At 41.3% G+C, this 15046-nt stretch overlaps 2 protein-coding genes across 2 annotated transcripts; both read left to right on the forward strand.

Moving 5' to 3' along the window:
* The first annotated feature begins 559 nt into the window (after positions 1–559).
* Positions 560–2771, forward strand: srp9 (signal recognition particle 9). The gene is made up of 3 exons (XM_083789922.1): positions 560–746; positions 891–959; positions 1896–2771. The coding sequence occupies exons 1-3, from the start codon at positions 675–677 to the stop codon at positions 2013–2015; spliced, it is 261 nt and encodes an 86-aa protein (XP_083646048.1). The 5' UTR covers positions 560–674; the 3' UTR covers positions 2016–2771.
* Positions 2772–3464: 693 nt separating this feature from the next.
* ephx1 (epoxide hydrolase 1, microsomal (xenobiotic)) lies at positions 3465–14716 on the forward strand. The gene is made up of 9 exons (XM_083789934.1): positions 3465–3576; positions 5175–5374; positions 5861–6041; positions 6935–7153; positions 9996–10125; positions 10659–10870; positions 11254–11362; positions 12510–12632; positions 13792–14716. The coding sequence occupies exons 2-9, from the start codon at positions 5186–5188 to the stop codon at positions 13991–13993; spliced, it is 1365 nt and encodes a 454-aa protein (XP_083646060.1). The 5' UTR covers positions 3465–3576; positions 5175–5185; the 3' UTR covers positions 13994–14716.
* Positions 14717–15046: the final 330 nt, after the last annotated feature.

The following is a 15046-nucleotide window of genomic DNA, read 5'->3' on the forward strand; positions in this document are numbered from 1 at the left end:
GTGTCGTCCACTGTCCACAGTTAACAGTTTTGTATTGAGTTGTGCTTGAAATGTACTGTAATTCTCTGTTAATAAATACTTCAATCAATCAATCAGTTCAAGAGACTGTGCGTGTGTGTCCGCACACAGCCGACAGAGGGCGGTATAATAAGGTTCTCCCACCATGGGATCCAGGATCATAGAGTATGTCCAGGATCCACAGTGTATTTATATTTGAGTTTTTATGTCCGGGTCTTCCACAAAAGTGTCTTCCACAAAAGTTAATATCTTTTGAAATAAAAATGTATAGCACGTAAATTGTATTGTCAAATAATGACATTTCCACTCCATTAGATGGGTTTTTATAATGCATTACTCATTTACTCCCACTTAATAGGATGTATTTATTTCCGTTATTTATTCAAAATAGGTTCGCTGTAAAGTCTGGACGGTGATGCGAGGTTAGGTTCGCTGAAGCAGCGAGATACACGCTAAATGACATTGCTTCAGAAAGCTTTATTTTGAAAACGTGATCCGGATGTGGTTCCCAGTTGTCGTGTCTTAACGTTGATTGGCTGGCTTCATGCTGCTGCTGATGTGGTGTTCCGAACTTAGCGACCCAGAGGAACAGATTTTTCTACAATAACAAATATATAAAACACATAAGAATAACATTTCACTGTTTAACTGGGATCATGCCTTACTATCAGACTTGGGAGGAGTTCGCTCGTGCAGCCGAAAAACTGTATTTGACAGATCCTATGAAGGTAAGACGACACGGTTTCCCCCTGTGAGTCGTGCTAGTGGGCTAGCCTGTCGGCTAATGGCACTGACTGACCACACATTTGTGATATGAAACCCCAGAGTTTTCAATCACTTCAAGACTTAGCCGATTGTTTTCCTTGTTTCAGGTCAGAGTGGTTATGAAGTACAGACACTGCGATGGAAACCTGTGTATCAAAGTAACCGACGATGCCGTGGTAAGTGTTTTTAAATCCACAGTAGTGAGCACACGTAAAAAACACTCGGTTTAAAACACAGCGTCCCAGTTTTGGGAACGTCATTATATGCGAAATCTTAAAAAGAATGAGCAAATATCCAAAGCTCATGTTGCGTGAATCGCGGCGTGTTGTGAGCTTGGGTTATTTTTCGATAATTCTTCTTTACGTATGTTCAACTACTAGTAGTGTGTCGTGTTATAAGCGGTGTGCAGTGTTGCCAACTCTCGTGAGAGAAATAAGCCAAATATCCCCTTAAAAAACAAGCACAATAAATTATGGCCATATAATCCTAATAAAAAAAGATCTGATGGATTCATCATTATAAATACTATGTATGGCTATAATTACGAACGTTTTGGTATAATATGTGAACATTATCTTTGGATAGTCTATAAAGCCATATATGTAATCTATGAAAATGTTCAATCTGCAGCACAAATAATACCATTTTGTGGGGAACCCTAGCTGCTTCATCACCTCAGCTAAGGGGGTTGACATATTATGTCAAACAAGTCACTTTGACATTCTTTGGATATTCGCTAATGTGTATTTTCAGACTGTCAACATTTTAAATTCACAATATTTAGTCAACTTGACTGGCTTTGTACTTCTGCTCTTTTTCCCCCCTGTAGTCTATACTATCCGATCTACAAGCTTGCAATATCCGATCTACAAGCTTGCAAATTAATTGTTAGCTGTTAGATGATCGGCTGTTTTCGGCTAATGTTCCCCATAACACAAAGATTTGGCAGACTCCATCACTGTAGTTACTGTGAGGACCCCCGGTCTACATGATGTTACCAAGTTATGAGAAACGGTTGCTTTTCTTTTCCACCTGTTACACTGTACTGTGCATGGCACTTACCCCGTGTGTGTGTGTGTGTGTGTGTGTGTATTGTCCATCTGTTCCTTCAGTGTTTACAGTACAAGACAGACCAGGCACAAGATGTAAAGAAGATCGAGAAACTCCACGGCAAACTTATGAGGCTCATGGTGTCCAAGGAGACGCATCAAGGTGACATGGAGACAGACTGAAAGGTTCTGGGTCTGGTCTTCTACAACACCTGGACTGAGATTGAAAACTGTTGTTGAGACACAAAATGGATCGGAGGCGGGAGTCGGAGAGACAAGGAATGGAAGAGTTGTGGATGGGAGTCTGCCCAGCAACCTATGCTGATTCAGTATTGTCAGGGATGTGATTTTTGTGTTTTTTTTTCTTTCCCCCACAAGATGTCATTTTTGTGACACATTTAATTAAGATGTCCTATTCATGTTAAATGGACAGTCACATGTTTTTTAAATCTTTTTCTGACATTTTAATTAACATCCCTAACTGTACTAGTAGCACTAGCAACATCAGTGTGGGCAACCAGGACGCCTGGGGATAGGCTAAAGATGTGGAAATGTCAGGAGCTCAAAGAATCTGGGGTGGAAATAGTGGTGCAAAGTGTTGCTGCTGCTTAGCATACAGATTGAACTCCTACAGTTCTTTATAAGAGCTTGCATTAATTTTCTGTTTTAAGGTGGACTTGAACAACAATGGAAGGGAAAGATGCATGTATTTTCCAATTTCTGTATACATGATCACATTGGTTTAAAATTTATATCCTTTTTTTTTAACAATTTTTGAGAATACATGCAAGGAGAAATGTGGTATCACAGACCATGGTGGTGGCACATACAAGAAGCAGGATTGAATGGATTTTCATACCAACTTGTTGATAGGTCCCATGTTGCCATTTTGTCTACTAAAAATAACTGTAAATGTCCAATAAAAGTTATTTATCCCCACACGGATGCCAATGTGAAACCAGTGATGGCTCTGAAGGATGTGGTGTACTGTATTTCTATTTACTGTAGATGGATGCCAGTTTTGTTGGCTACATGTCCTAATTACTTTGTAGCACATGCATTCCCCATCGGCATTCAGCTGTTAAGAGCTGAATGTCCAAATTCCAGGGGGGGGGGGGGATAATTTCTATGGTTCTGACTGATACTGTATACAGTAGAGAAATGCTATTAGCTAATGCTTTTACTATGACAATGCACATTCACCACCTTGTGTGCACTTGTTTAAAAACGAATTTTGACACTACCCCTCTTGAAAACCTTGGTTTCATTTTTACTCAAGTTAAATATCTGCATTAGTTAATTTACAAGTCTCAATAATATATATCAATATATATTAGAGAATGTAGAATTGTTATTTGTGTTGCCTGTTATCTCTCCTATTGGTACGGATACCAACATCAATACAGCATGGAATGTGGACAAAATCTTATCCAACGACAACAAAATATTTTAAGGTTTGGGTCGCAGAGGCTAAATGTAATCAAATGGTGGTCCGTGGCTCAAATGCTGAATAAATAATGGGCCTTGATAAGAAAAGGGTTGAAAACCACTGAGCTACTATGTTGGAACAAGCCTGGCAACCGTTAGTACCGTAAAGCAAGAGAGGAAATTACGTTTTGTAATGGAACCTGTCCAGTCAACTCTATTCACTGAGCCGCGGCGCTATCTGGCACGGATGGACATTGGTCCTGTCCTGCTGTCGCTGCCCTTGCTCTACCTAGCGAGACAAGTTAACAACAAAAAGGTAATTAAAATAACTTTACGAATTACTTTACATTTTGCACAACGTTGAGCTCATACCCTTTAGTTTCATTTTCGCTTCCTCGATAATAGTAGAAACTGGAACTATGTGTTGCAACTTGATCAGGGGATGATTGATTGCGTGCGTGAATAAGGCTATGTGTCATTGAGCAAATGTTTTCCTGCGGACTGCGGTCCATGCGTTTATAACTATAGGTAATAGGTCCATGGTCTACACGTGCGTCTCTCACGCTGTCAGCATTTGAAACCATTCATAATAATTTGTAAATTCCAAACAGTGAAAAGCAATTGTTTGATTGATTGATTAAGTTCAGTTACCCATCTCAAACGCATTCGCATTCTATTCACATTAACTCGTGTTCTTCACTTGTATAGCTCTATAACTATTAACTAGCTCTGGTCAGTGGTCCATATCCTTACTGGAGTAATGCCGTTAATGCAACGACGGCATTAAGGCTATGGACTTGGACCAGAGCTAGGCTATAATAATGTTCGTGAGTCATGTGCAGTTAGGTAATGAGGGCAGTAGGGGGCGGTATGTACAATAGGATGGATTGTTTATGCTTTCTCAGTGTGCTGTCTGTTCCAGAAAGGGTTGTTTTGTCTGGAACTCTGGATCACTGATGGGGCTTTTTTTTTATAGCAGTGGACTAATTTAAATTAGTCTAATTTAAATTAGTCCATTCATCTTACATTATAGGCCTACATTGATAGGATATAAAAGTTAACAAAAGCAATGGACTGTTTGCTGTTATGTACTGAATTTTGAATTAAGTCTGAAAAGCTGTTTAAGCACACTATTTTGTGTCGAGGGAAACAAACTAAAGACAGGACCAAGTGCAGGGCTAACTTAGGCCCAGTTTACTATATGTATGAGGGTCTACTCTAGACAAGTGGTAAAGAAAAAGTGCAGAAAATGACAAAAGAACAATACATAGATTAGTTGTGGTAAACGTGAAAGAGAACAGCTTTGTCATGCAGCATTTCTGCTCTCAGGAGTTGTGACTGTGGGGCATTGCCCAGTCCATTCTTTACCTAATCCTGTCAGGTGGTTATAGCATACTGGGATATTTAGAGCTGCCACAACAACACATGCACTTTGTTAATCCAGTCCAATGGAATTCAGAATCTTAATGAAATCATCCTCTTCCAGATTGAAATAATTTTTTGAGTTGCAGAGACATGGGACAATTGGGAAATAATTTATTCGAGTTGCCCCAATGCCCATACATTTATGGGGGTTTGGGTGAAGGGATGCAAAGTTGATGGAGAGGTGGAAAATAATAACAGAAGTTCAAACTTCACGATATGTGAGTTTGGAGATCTGCTATTTTTGAAAGGGGAAAGGGAGTTTAAAGTTTCCCAAAATAGGGATGCCAGGGTTAATATGGTTATCCTGTCAGGTGGTTATAGCATGCTGGGAAATTCACTACTTCACTAACTAGTTTGCGTGGATTTTCGTTTTAGGTCGGTCAACAATTTCATTCTAATTTTCACTGTTTAGGAAGAATTAACTCACCCCATTCTCCTTCCTTCCCAACACCTTTTATTTCTCCTCTCTCTCACATCCCCTCCATGCAGACCGGGGCACCATGTTTATTGAGGTGCTGGCTGCCGTGGGGATAGGAGGGCTGCTCTTCTATCTAGTTCAGAGAAGCAGGAAGCAGGTTCTGAAGATCGAGGATGGCTGGTGGGGTGTAGGCTCTGATGTCCTCTCTGATGACGGAGATGACCTCACCATCCGCCCCTTCAAGGTCACAACCAGCGATGAAGAACTAGAGGTTAGAACCAGTGTTATTGGTGGCGTTTTGTTCAAATTCAATTACACTGGTCACGCCGGAGAATGAGAGGAAATAGTGCTAACAACGTGTGTGTTTAATAAACACCAATTATGACATTTCTTTCATCCCAATCTGGTTATTGAAATGGTGATATAAACACAGTTATCTGTTTCCATAATTGGGGTGAGCAAAACCGATTAAGACAGTGTTGTTTTCACCAATCTTTCTATTCATTCTTTTATTATTTGGACATGCAAACGCTTTGTTGGATGTGCTTTGGGCTTCTAAACATGCGTCTGGATATGACACGCGCACATTCATATACACATTTTAAAATTTCAATCAAATTATTTTCATGTAATGTAATTGTGGTATTACAGTAAATGTAGTGTGCATGTAGGCCTAAATGTATAGTTTGGTTTTCCCTAATTATGCTCCTCTGCTGAACAAGCTGACCAATCTGTTCTACTCCACTCTTGCCCTCAGGACTTGTACTGGAGGATAGACCAGACTCGCTCTGTACCCTCCCTGGAAGACAGCCAGTTCAATTACGGCTTCAACTCTACCTATCTGCAGAAGGTAGTGTCTTACTGGAGACATGACTTTGACTGGAGGACACAGGTGGACAAACTCAACCAGTACCCACACTTCAAAACCAGGATCGAAGGTGAGCAGGCACAGGAGGAGAATAAAATCTGCACTCTCAGTAATAGTCTTTAGTAAGTAAATTACTAAATAATGTAGGATGTAGGATCCGCAGCAGCAGTCAAACCAAACAGACGCGTTTAGGCGCGCAGGAACCACTGGCACATGGGTGAAAAATATAATATATATTTTTACAAATAAACGCTCCAGGGTTAATAAAGGTTAAAGGATATATGGTCACAACAGGCCCGGAGTGGAACTCCAAATCAGGCCGGGAGTTATACGCGGCGCCCTTGCAGGCCACACCGCGCGCGCACCGACATTTTGGGGGCCCTTGGGGGACATTTTGGGGGCCTTTGGGGTCCTTTACAGCAATTTCACATGAGAAATGTACCATCTGATGTTATTTATATTATTAACTTCTTCCCTCCATTAACATAAGACACACAATGTTGTTGTGCTGCAGCAACACTGCCTGAATTGAATTGAAATTGACTGTGGCTGGCCTGGCCTGAGCTTAGGAGAGATTTTTTTTGTTGCTGGCCACTAGGAGCCAGGCCACTAGGAGGCAGGCCACCGGGAATAGTCCCGGTCCTCCCGACAGCCAAACCGGGCCTGGGTCACATCATCACTTGATACTGTATGTCAGGGAAAAATCGCTTTTCTTGAAAGTTGCAGTGTTGGTAGAGGCTTTCTGTGCAGTTTAGAAGATAGAGCATGTTATCAACACTGCTAGGATTAGGAATTTGATCCCAAATGGTTTAAAATGTAAGAGAATTTGAGTCTTGCTTGGCCCTCTGCAATTGGGTCCGGAATTTGTGCGTTGTATGAGCCTTTAGCAGGTAGGCCTATAAATATAAATGTAAGCAAAGTGCACTATCCATTATATTTTTTCTCTCTCTAATCTCTTCCCAGGCATCGATGTACATTACATACACGTGAAACCCAAGAACCTCGCAGAGGGGAACAGGGCCATTCCACTGATGATGGTCCACGGTTGGCCTTGCTCCTTCTATGATTTCTACGGAATGATCCCACTGCTAACGGAGCCATCTGACCCAGATGGCCCGGTGTTTGAGGTGGTATGTCCTTCCATACCAGGCTATGGCTACTCGGAAGCACCACATAAGAAAGGTCAGCCGAGGGGGTTTTCTTCACAGGTTGGGTTCAGTTAACAAGGCCAGTTAAAGCGCAAATAACATGCATTTTAAAACTGCTTTTAATATTTAATAACCATATTGTCCATGTCCCTCAAAGTTATTTCTAATGGTTTGAGCCTCAATCACCACTCTGATATAACCAGGCCTTGTCAATTCTTTCTGGACTTTGAAAGCAGTTTTAGCTGCAGTACCACACTGTCCTGAGGTGGAGTGGGTGCTGATATGCAGATTATTTAATATTTGAGTCATTATAATACTCATGCTAGATAAAACCAGGCTTGTTTCCATTCCATGCAAGCTTGGAAAATCAACAATGGTGGACATTGTAAACAAAGTGGAAATGCAAATTTGCAACTGAAGACTGAAGAAAAGGAGGAATTATACAAAGTAGGGTGACATTGATGACATCACGATGAGGCCAAAGTCAGTCGAGCTGTTTCTGAGAGCAATTTCCATTAAAACACCCATATGACATGAAGGCCTGATTGTTCAAAATTGGTTATTTGTGGGGATAGAAAACACATATAGGAGCCCCAAAAACACAAAAGAAATTGAAAAAGTTGAATTTTATGTTATAGGTCCTTTAAAGCATTACAGTATACTGTATGTGTAGACTAACACTATATTGTGAGATCTAACTAGCCTGGCTAATGCTAGCCTCGGTCCCAGGCTTACTTATCTGCAAAAAGAAAAGCCTGATCCCAACGTAAGGTGGATGTATTGTCCGGAACATCCGTCAGATGTATTTCCCCCGGATACGATATTTTCCCAACCAATCACAAACACTTGTTTGTTTCATTCATAATTTCCTTGGACGATACTCCCGTTAAAATCCTGCAACTTCCGCCCAAACAAATGATAGCCTCTACAACGTAGGTCTTGGCCAGAGTGGGCTAATGCACCTCTGTCCTCTGTGGTACAGTGTAAGGGCATAAGAGTTGATGAAACTAATCAAGACTTTCAAAAGTCTTTAAAAAAAAAGATAATTGCAGATCTACAAGTTCACAAAGCGTTGCATCATCAAAGTCAAAGTCGTACGATTTGTCACACACGTTATCGCAGTGAAATTTGTTCTCCGTATTTGACCCATCTCTTGGAGCGGTGAGCCGCAGCCAAGGAGTGGTGAGCTGCAGCCGTGCTGTGCTCGGGAATTATTTGATTAGTTGATTTGATTTGATCATGACAAATATAACTTGAATCCGCAATGTCACTGGTCTGCCATTCAGTTAGCTACACCCCCACTAGAGAAGAACAAATAGGTGGTCCATGATTTTGTTAGGTGGTGCGTACGTAGTGTTTTGATTGATTTATTGAAATAATATAACACAAATATATATAACAGTTTGCAGAATTACAGTACATTTCAAGCACAAACTCAATACAAAGACTGAGTGGACGACCCAATTAAGCATTACACTTGTTTACAACAGGGTCCACATTGTTCAATTCATCAAAACATTTAGAGACATACAAATAGACACTTCTATGTAGCTAAAGAACAACAGGAATTCATCATATAGGAAGCAAAAAGGGAAAAGATACATATACAGTGAGGGGAAATGGGGGGGGGGGGATTCAGATTTTACAGAGGCCAGTTTCGAATTGCAGCCATCCGTAGGTGCCCTTTGAGAGCGGTTTTGAAGGAGTCAAGGGATTCACATGTCTTAATGACTGTTGGTAGGGTGTTCCACATTTTGGTGGCATAGGAGCGAAAATAATTTAGACCCTTGTTTGTGCCGAATCTGGGTTGTACATGGTTTGTTGCACTCCCTCTGGTGTTGTGGGTGTGGACTTCGTTTACATTAAGGAAGTATTTAGACAGTACAGTAGTACTCAGGTCTGAGTACACAACCCCTTCATTGTCTCCACCAGGCCGAAGGCATGGGGGGAGAGTATGTTTTGCACTCCGTCCGTCCATCCGTGTGTCCGTCCGTGTGTGTGTCCGTGAGCAGCTAATCTCCGGCACCGTTAACCCGGTCGATGCCAAATTTTCCACACACACTCCCTGGATGCCAACGATGAACCTCTGCCCCAAAATTTCCAGAACGGCCTGTTATAGCGCCACCAGGAGGCCGCTTTGTGCAAAACAAGTTTTTGCACAGTACACCTACAGATTTTGTCCAAACATCGCGCAAATTGGTACACAGTCTCTCTAGAGCCATTCAACGAAACGGGTCTTTCAGATTTCTCAGACTCCATCCTGATTGGTTAAGATTGGCTTCCAAAGTTCACAGGAGTGCTCAGTTTCAAACAAAATGCTGCAAATCATGAACACATCGCGTGATTTCCGTGAAATTGTGCACGCACATTCCCACTAGGCCGAGGAAGAAATGCCACATGAACAATTTCAACTCAGCCTCAAGATGGCGCTATAACTGGCCGAAAAGTGTTTTTACCTCTAATTTACTTTTGTTGCCCTTTTATCCAACCACCAGATGAAGGCAAGCTGCAATGTCCTACATTCCTATCCTGGTGGAGACCTGTGCCCAGAAGGGCACTTTTTCTAGTTATCTCTGTAATTTGTTGACAAGATCAAAGAAGGCTTCCCAGACTCTGGAGTCAGTCCAGAGCTTATGTTAGCCAGGCTAAGATCTAACTTACATTTATTACACACAATACATTTATTTATGCAATCATGTCATCCTTATTATTTTCTTCTGGCACTGAGAAAACAAAGATATTTATTTTGTGATGGTCAAATGCTCAATGTTTATGACATGGTGAGTGCCTGGTTAATGCCAATATTTCTAATTGTATTACAAAGCCAGAGATCATTTACTAGTAGAGGTAAGCGTGCATTCTCCCTGTGTGTTCAGGTTTTGACACGGTGTGTGCAGCACATGTATTTCACAAGCTGATGAAGCGCTTGGGCTTCCAGCAGTTCTACGCCCACGGAGGAGACTGGGGTTCGCAGGTCACCACCAACATGGCTCAGCTGGAGCCCAAGTAAGTCTTCCGCCACACAGTTGTAACCACGCTGCAAAATAATCTCTATTGTAGTACTTTATAAGCAGTACTCTCTCCTGGTCGGATGAAATTGGTGACTCAACAGAAAATTGGTGACCCTGACCACATGAAATTGTTGAAGAAATGACTGAATACTATAGCAATGACTATGTCTAGTTTTCACCAAAAATATCACTAAGAGATATTAATATAAAATATATTAAGAGAGGACTCAAAACTTTCCTTTTTACCAAAGCATTTTTATAGCCTTGCCCTTATGTTTTAAATGTTCCTGTTCTTTTAGATGTTTTTAATGGTGTGTTGTTTCTTTAGCTTTTATTCACTGCTGTAGCACTTTGAGATTCTTACGAATGTAAAATGCGTTATAAATAAAATCCATTATTATTATTATTATAGCAATAGCAACACCTATTTTCCTTTTTATAATCACCACAAACATTGAACGACCGCTGTTTAGTATAACACATTTTTAACCATATTTAAAAAATATGTCTTTTTCATGTGCATTCCAGAATAGTGAAAGGCCTGCACGTGAACTTTGCCCCGCCTCAGGCAGGGCTGTCCATGACGTTGTCCCTCATGCTAGGCCGTCGATTCCCTACCCTGTTTGACTTCACTGAGCAAGACATCCAACGCCTCTACCCCCTCATGGACAAACTGCTGGTGGAGCCTGTCAAAGAATCTGGCTACATGCACATCCAGGCAACCAAACCCGACACTGTTGGTAAGGACTACACGAGTGGTGAAGCAGCATTACGATGTTGCGGTGGATGATTGATTGATTGATTGATTGATTGATTTGGGATATGTTATTATGGATCCCATGATATGAGGCAATACAAAATCCTTTTTTAAGGATAATACATTTATATAATACAAATTTATTTTTATTCTGTCTTTAAAACCTTCAATAATTAGTTTAAATTGTGATACAGATAAATAAGAACATAACGTATACTATGTTAATCGCATTGATCAAAACTGGAACAAACAATCTCTGAAAATGCACACGGTCTGACCACTAGGATGCTTAACCAAAGATGGGTATTGGCTACATATTACAGAAGCCTCAAGTCATGATGCGCGTATTGTTTTACCTACTTGCAGGACGAGGTCTAAATGACTCCCCAGTGGGCCTGGCTGCCTACATCCTGGAGAAGTTCTCCACCTGGACTGACCACGACTTCAGGAACCTGGATGACGGAGGATTGACCAGGTAGAAAAAGGAGTGTTAGCTTTGGCCATCTGATTCAAACATCAGTAAACCTACACATCTGTATTCTTTGAGACACAGGTGTGTAGCCATGGATTGTGAGCTGGATCGTATAGAGCAGCCGTCTTGTTGCATTTGGCCAAAAATGATACATTTTCAATATTATTATGGCAGATAATCACAGAATGTCACTGCACTGAGAGACATGTATACTCCCGCAGCTGCTCTATACATACTTACAACAGTGGTTTACCGGATGTTGCCGTTTGTGCTAAATAACAACATTAAACCGCCATTACCCTTTTCATGTCACACACACCCTAGAAGGCGTTCGTGCACCACAAGGGGTGCACGCACCACAGTTTGGGAACCCCTGGGTATAGAGTGATATATATTTCTGTCCTAATGCAAATTCATGGTCAAGTATCAGAGTAGCGACATGCAAAATGAAAAATTAAGAACGGGCATAACATAGAGCCACGGAAATGTGTCAGATCCACACCAGAAGCACCTTTAGTTGGGCCTCCATTACACTCATGTGATGTCGATTCCTTTTCCCTATTCGCTCATAATAGGGCGTGAGGTCACTGTGGCTAAAAGAATGGGATCAACACACATACTGTAGCTCATTCACAGACTCTCACTGACCTCCACAAAGGTGTTGTGAACTTTGACACTATCCTTCAGTGATTAGATATTAACTCAGTCACGCCATATGAGCAAAACCTAAGCTCAAACTGGCAAAGTAAAACAAAAACAAAAATCAATTCAAAATTATTTAGTGGCATAAATCTAAACAATACTGAACCTGACCTTGATCAATTCTCGCATCCAAACAGAATTTTATCTCAAAATATATATTAAATAATATAAGTAGTAGTAACAATAGTAACAGTCACGTCACAGTAGTGGTAGTACATTATCACTATTACAGGTAATAGTGATAAGGTGATAGGTTATCATTATTAGGGCAGTGGTTCATGGACCCTCAGGATTCCTTGAGGGTTTTCTAGAACCCTTACAGGTCTGTAACTCTGAGAGTAATGGAGGTTCTTGAAATTGAACCACTGGAATACGGCAACCATGATGTGCTGTACCTGTGTTGTTGTAGCAGGTGTGTGTGTGTGTGTGTGTGTGCGCTGGTTTGCAGGAAGTTCTCTCTGGATGACCTTCTGACCAACGTGATGATCTACTGGACGTCTGGCTGCATCGTCTCCTCCATGAGGTTCTACAAGGAGAACTTCAGGCAGGGTCTCAACCAGCCTCACAACAAGTAAGAGTGGAGGGAAGCAACTCAATGCATGGTGGTAACCATTGACTACAAATATAAGTGTACTGTAAACAATGGGGGCTCAACCAAGTTAAAGTTAAAACTAGAAGAGTGCACTCCTCAGAGTGCAGATCTCCGCCAGGCCAAGTTCGCTACCCACTGTTCCCAATCCATTTGCTGTTCAGTGAATCGGATTTTGAGAGAAATGTTACAAATATATTCTGTATACACATAGATACCTCATTGGCTGCTGATGTTCATTGGCGTGATGTGTTTTCATGGTCGCAATATTGATCCAGTCAAGCCATGCTTCCTAAAACAATGCATGTATGCCCAATATGTCTATGGAAGCAGGATGTCTCTCCCGCAATTAAAATAATCATAACTCGCTGAATTCTCAAACAATTGGTTTGTTTTGTTTTGTTTTGTTACAAATACATGTAGTTATGTTATGTTATGACTGAACACACTCACTTAACTATTTGAATATTGAGAACGAGAGAACGAGATAAACTTACCTTTGCACAGGTAGCCTTGCCTGAGAGAACGAGATTTGATTTATTGTGGTTGGTTTAGCAACGACCGCTAGCGTCCACATAGCCTCGGTACCAGGCTTTCATTTTTGTTGGTGCAAAAATTGAAAGCCTGGAGGAACGCATTGGCCGCTCTGGTCTAAAAGTGGGAGTCAACCCTTCTGGGTGGGCGTCGCTCCAAATGATGTAACGTAGCGCTGCACTAGGGGGAGAGGAGGGGCCGGGGGTGACGGACAGATCGATGAGATCCAATCAGGGCGTGCGCAAATCTGAGCCGCGACCCCCCCTCTAGACCAGAAACCTAACACGTTAGCTCAGGCTAGCGTCCACATAAAAACGGCTAAAATCCCATGATCGGCATGATCGGCACGTAATAAATCATTAATCCAACACTGATGAAAACAGTGATCGAAGCGTTACCAGGCCTCAGTAACTCCCCGCCTCCATCATATACAGAGAAAAACAAAGTCAGACCACAGACAGCCCATGTTGCAAAATGGTCTGGGACTTTCTCGGGTAGAGCTCTGCCTCCCTCTAGCGGTCAAGGAGTTAACATTAACATAAAAACAACATAACAATATTAAAATGTATCCATGTTAAACCACTTATGTCCTGTCCTCTCTTCCCAGGATACCGGTATATGTTCCCACTGGCTTCGCCTCCTTTCCCAAAGAGCTCATGCACATGCCCAAGGCGTGGGTGAAACAGAAATACCATCAACTACAGACCTACACACCTATGGCCCGCGGAGGGCATTTTGCAGCCATGGAAGAGCCTCAGCTAATGGCCGAGGACATCCAGAACTTTGTCAAGACACTGGAGAAGAAGTAGAGATTGATGCATGATGATCGATAGATGGAGGGATGAACAGGGGTGGGTGAGTGGATGGGTACATGGATTGAAAATATATTGTCGCTGTCGGGTGGAAACTTCTCCAAAACCATTACTTTACACTACAGGGAAAATAACCTGTGTTCCAATGAAACCAATGTACAGTAGTTATTATTTAGTTACAAGCGCTTGTTAATACTTTCATTGGTTACATATTTCTAAAGCCCACAGACACACTTTCACTATAAAACTGGTTCACAAATCATTTTCACTACTTAGAGTACTAAGTAAGAGCATTCATAAAAAAAAACAAAAAAAAAAACATAAAAAGTTTAAATACAATTTACCAACACCCGACAGCATTGATATATTGATTGGGCAAAAATAAATATATGTTTTTTTGTATGGGAGTATGGGAGGATAGTATTAGCCTGGTCCAAAAGCATTATTCAGAAGGGGTTTTCCTGGGCTGTGTGACCCAGCAGCACCATGCACTTGTTGTGAATCAGTCAGTCTCTATAGTTTACTCAGCAGCTGCAGATGGGAGGTCAGGGTAGATGTGGTGGTGCTGTTGTGATGACAACATAGTCAGCATCTCAGACATTCCTCTTACTGATAATGCCACACATCTTCCCACTACACACACACACACACACACACACACACACACACACACACACACACACACACACACACACACACACACACACACACACACACACACACACACACACACACACACACACAGCCACATGATTAGTCTACTCTGCACCTTCAGAATGTAGTGTTGTTTTTATTGTGATTATTATTATGTTTTTGTGAAACTATTATGGCCCTAGAAATCCTCTTTAAAAGAAAACTACAGCTTGAATTCATTCAGAGTTTCAGTCAATCATTAAAATGTATGTTTTTTAATTATGTAGAATTGAGGCTCACAATAATGCATTATGTTTTTAATACATTATAGACATGGGATGCATAGCAAATGCTACCGAGATCTGCTACCTAAAACTAACTACACACTATCTTAGTAATTAGAGTGTGTGTGTGTGT

This window comes from Protomyctophum parallelum, assembly GCF_964188405.1.
Source record: "Protomyctophum parallelum genome assembly, chromosome: 19".
Lineage (NCBI taxonomy): Eukaryota > Metazoa > Chordata > Actinopteri > Myctophiformes > Myctophidae > Protomyctophum > Protomyctophum parallelum.

Bases quoted from the DNA above. Each gene is read 5' to 3' on its own strand.
- srp9 (XM_083789922.1), top strand. From the start codon at position 675: ATGCCTTACTATCAGACTTGGGAGGAGTTCGCTCGTGCAGCCGAAAAA. The intron at 747-890 runs GTAAGACGACAC...TCCTTGTTTCAG, and splicing joins ATTTGACAGATCCTATGAAG to GTCAGAGTGGTTATGAAGTA. The intron at 960-1,895 runs GTAAGTGTTTTT...CTGTTCCTTCAG, and splicing joins AAGTAACCGACGATGCCGTG to TGTTTACAGTACAAGACAGA.
- ephx1 (XM_083789934.1), top strand. From the start codon at position 5,186: ATGTTTATTGAGGTGCTGGCTGCCGTGGGGATAGGAGGGCTGCTCTTC. The intron at 6,042-6,934 runs GTGAGCAGGCAC...ATCTCTTCCCAG, and splicing joins CTTCAAAACCAGGATCGAAG to GCATCGATGTACATTACATA. The intron at 7,154-9,995 runs GTCAGCCGAGGG...CTGTGTGTTCAG, and splicing joins GGAAGCACCACATAAGAAAG to GTTTTGACACGGTGTGTGCA.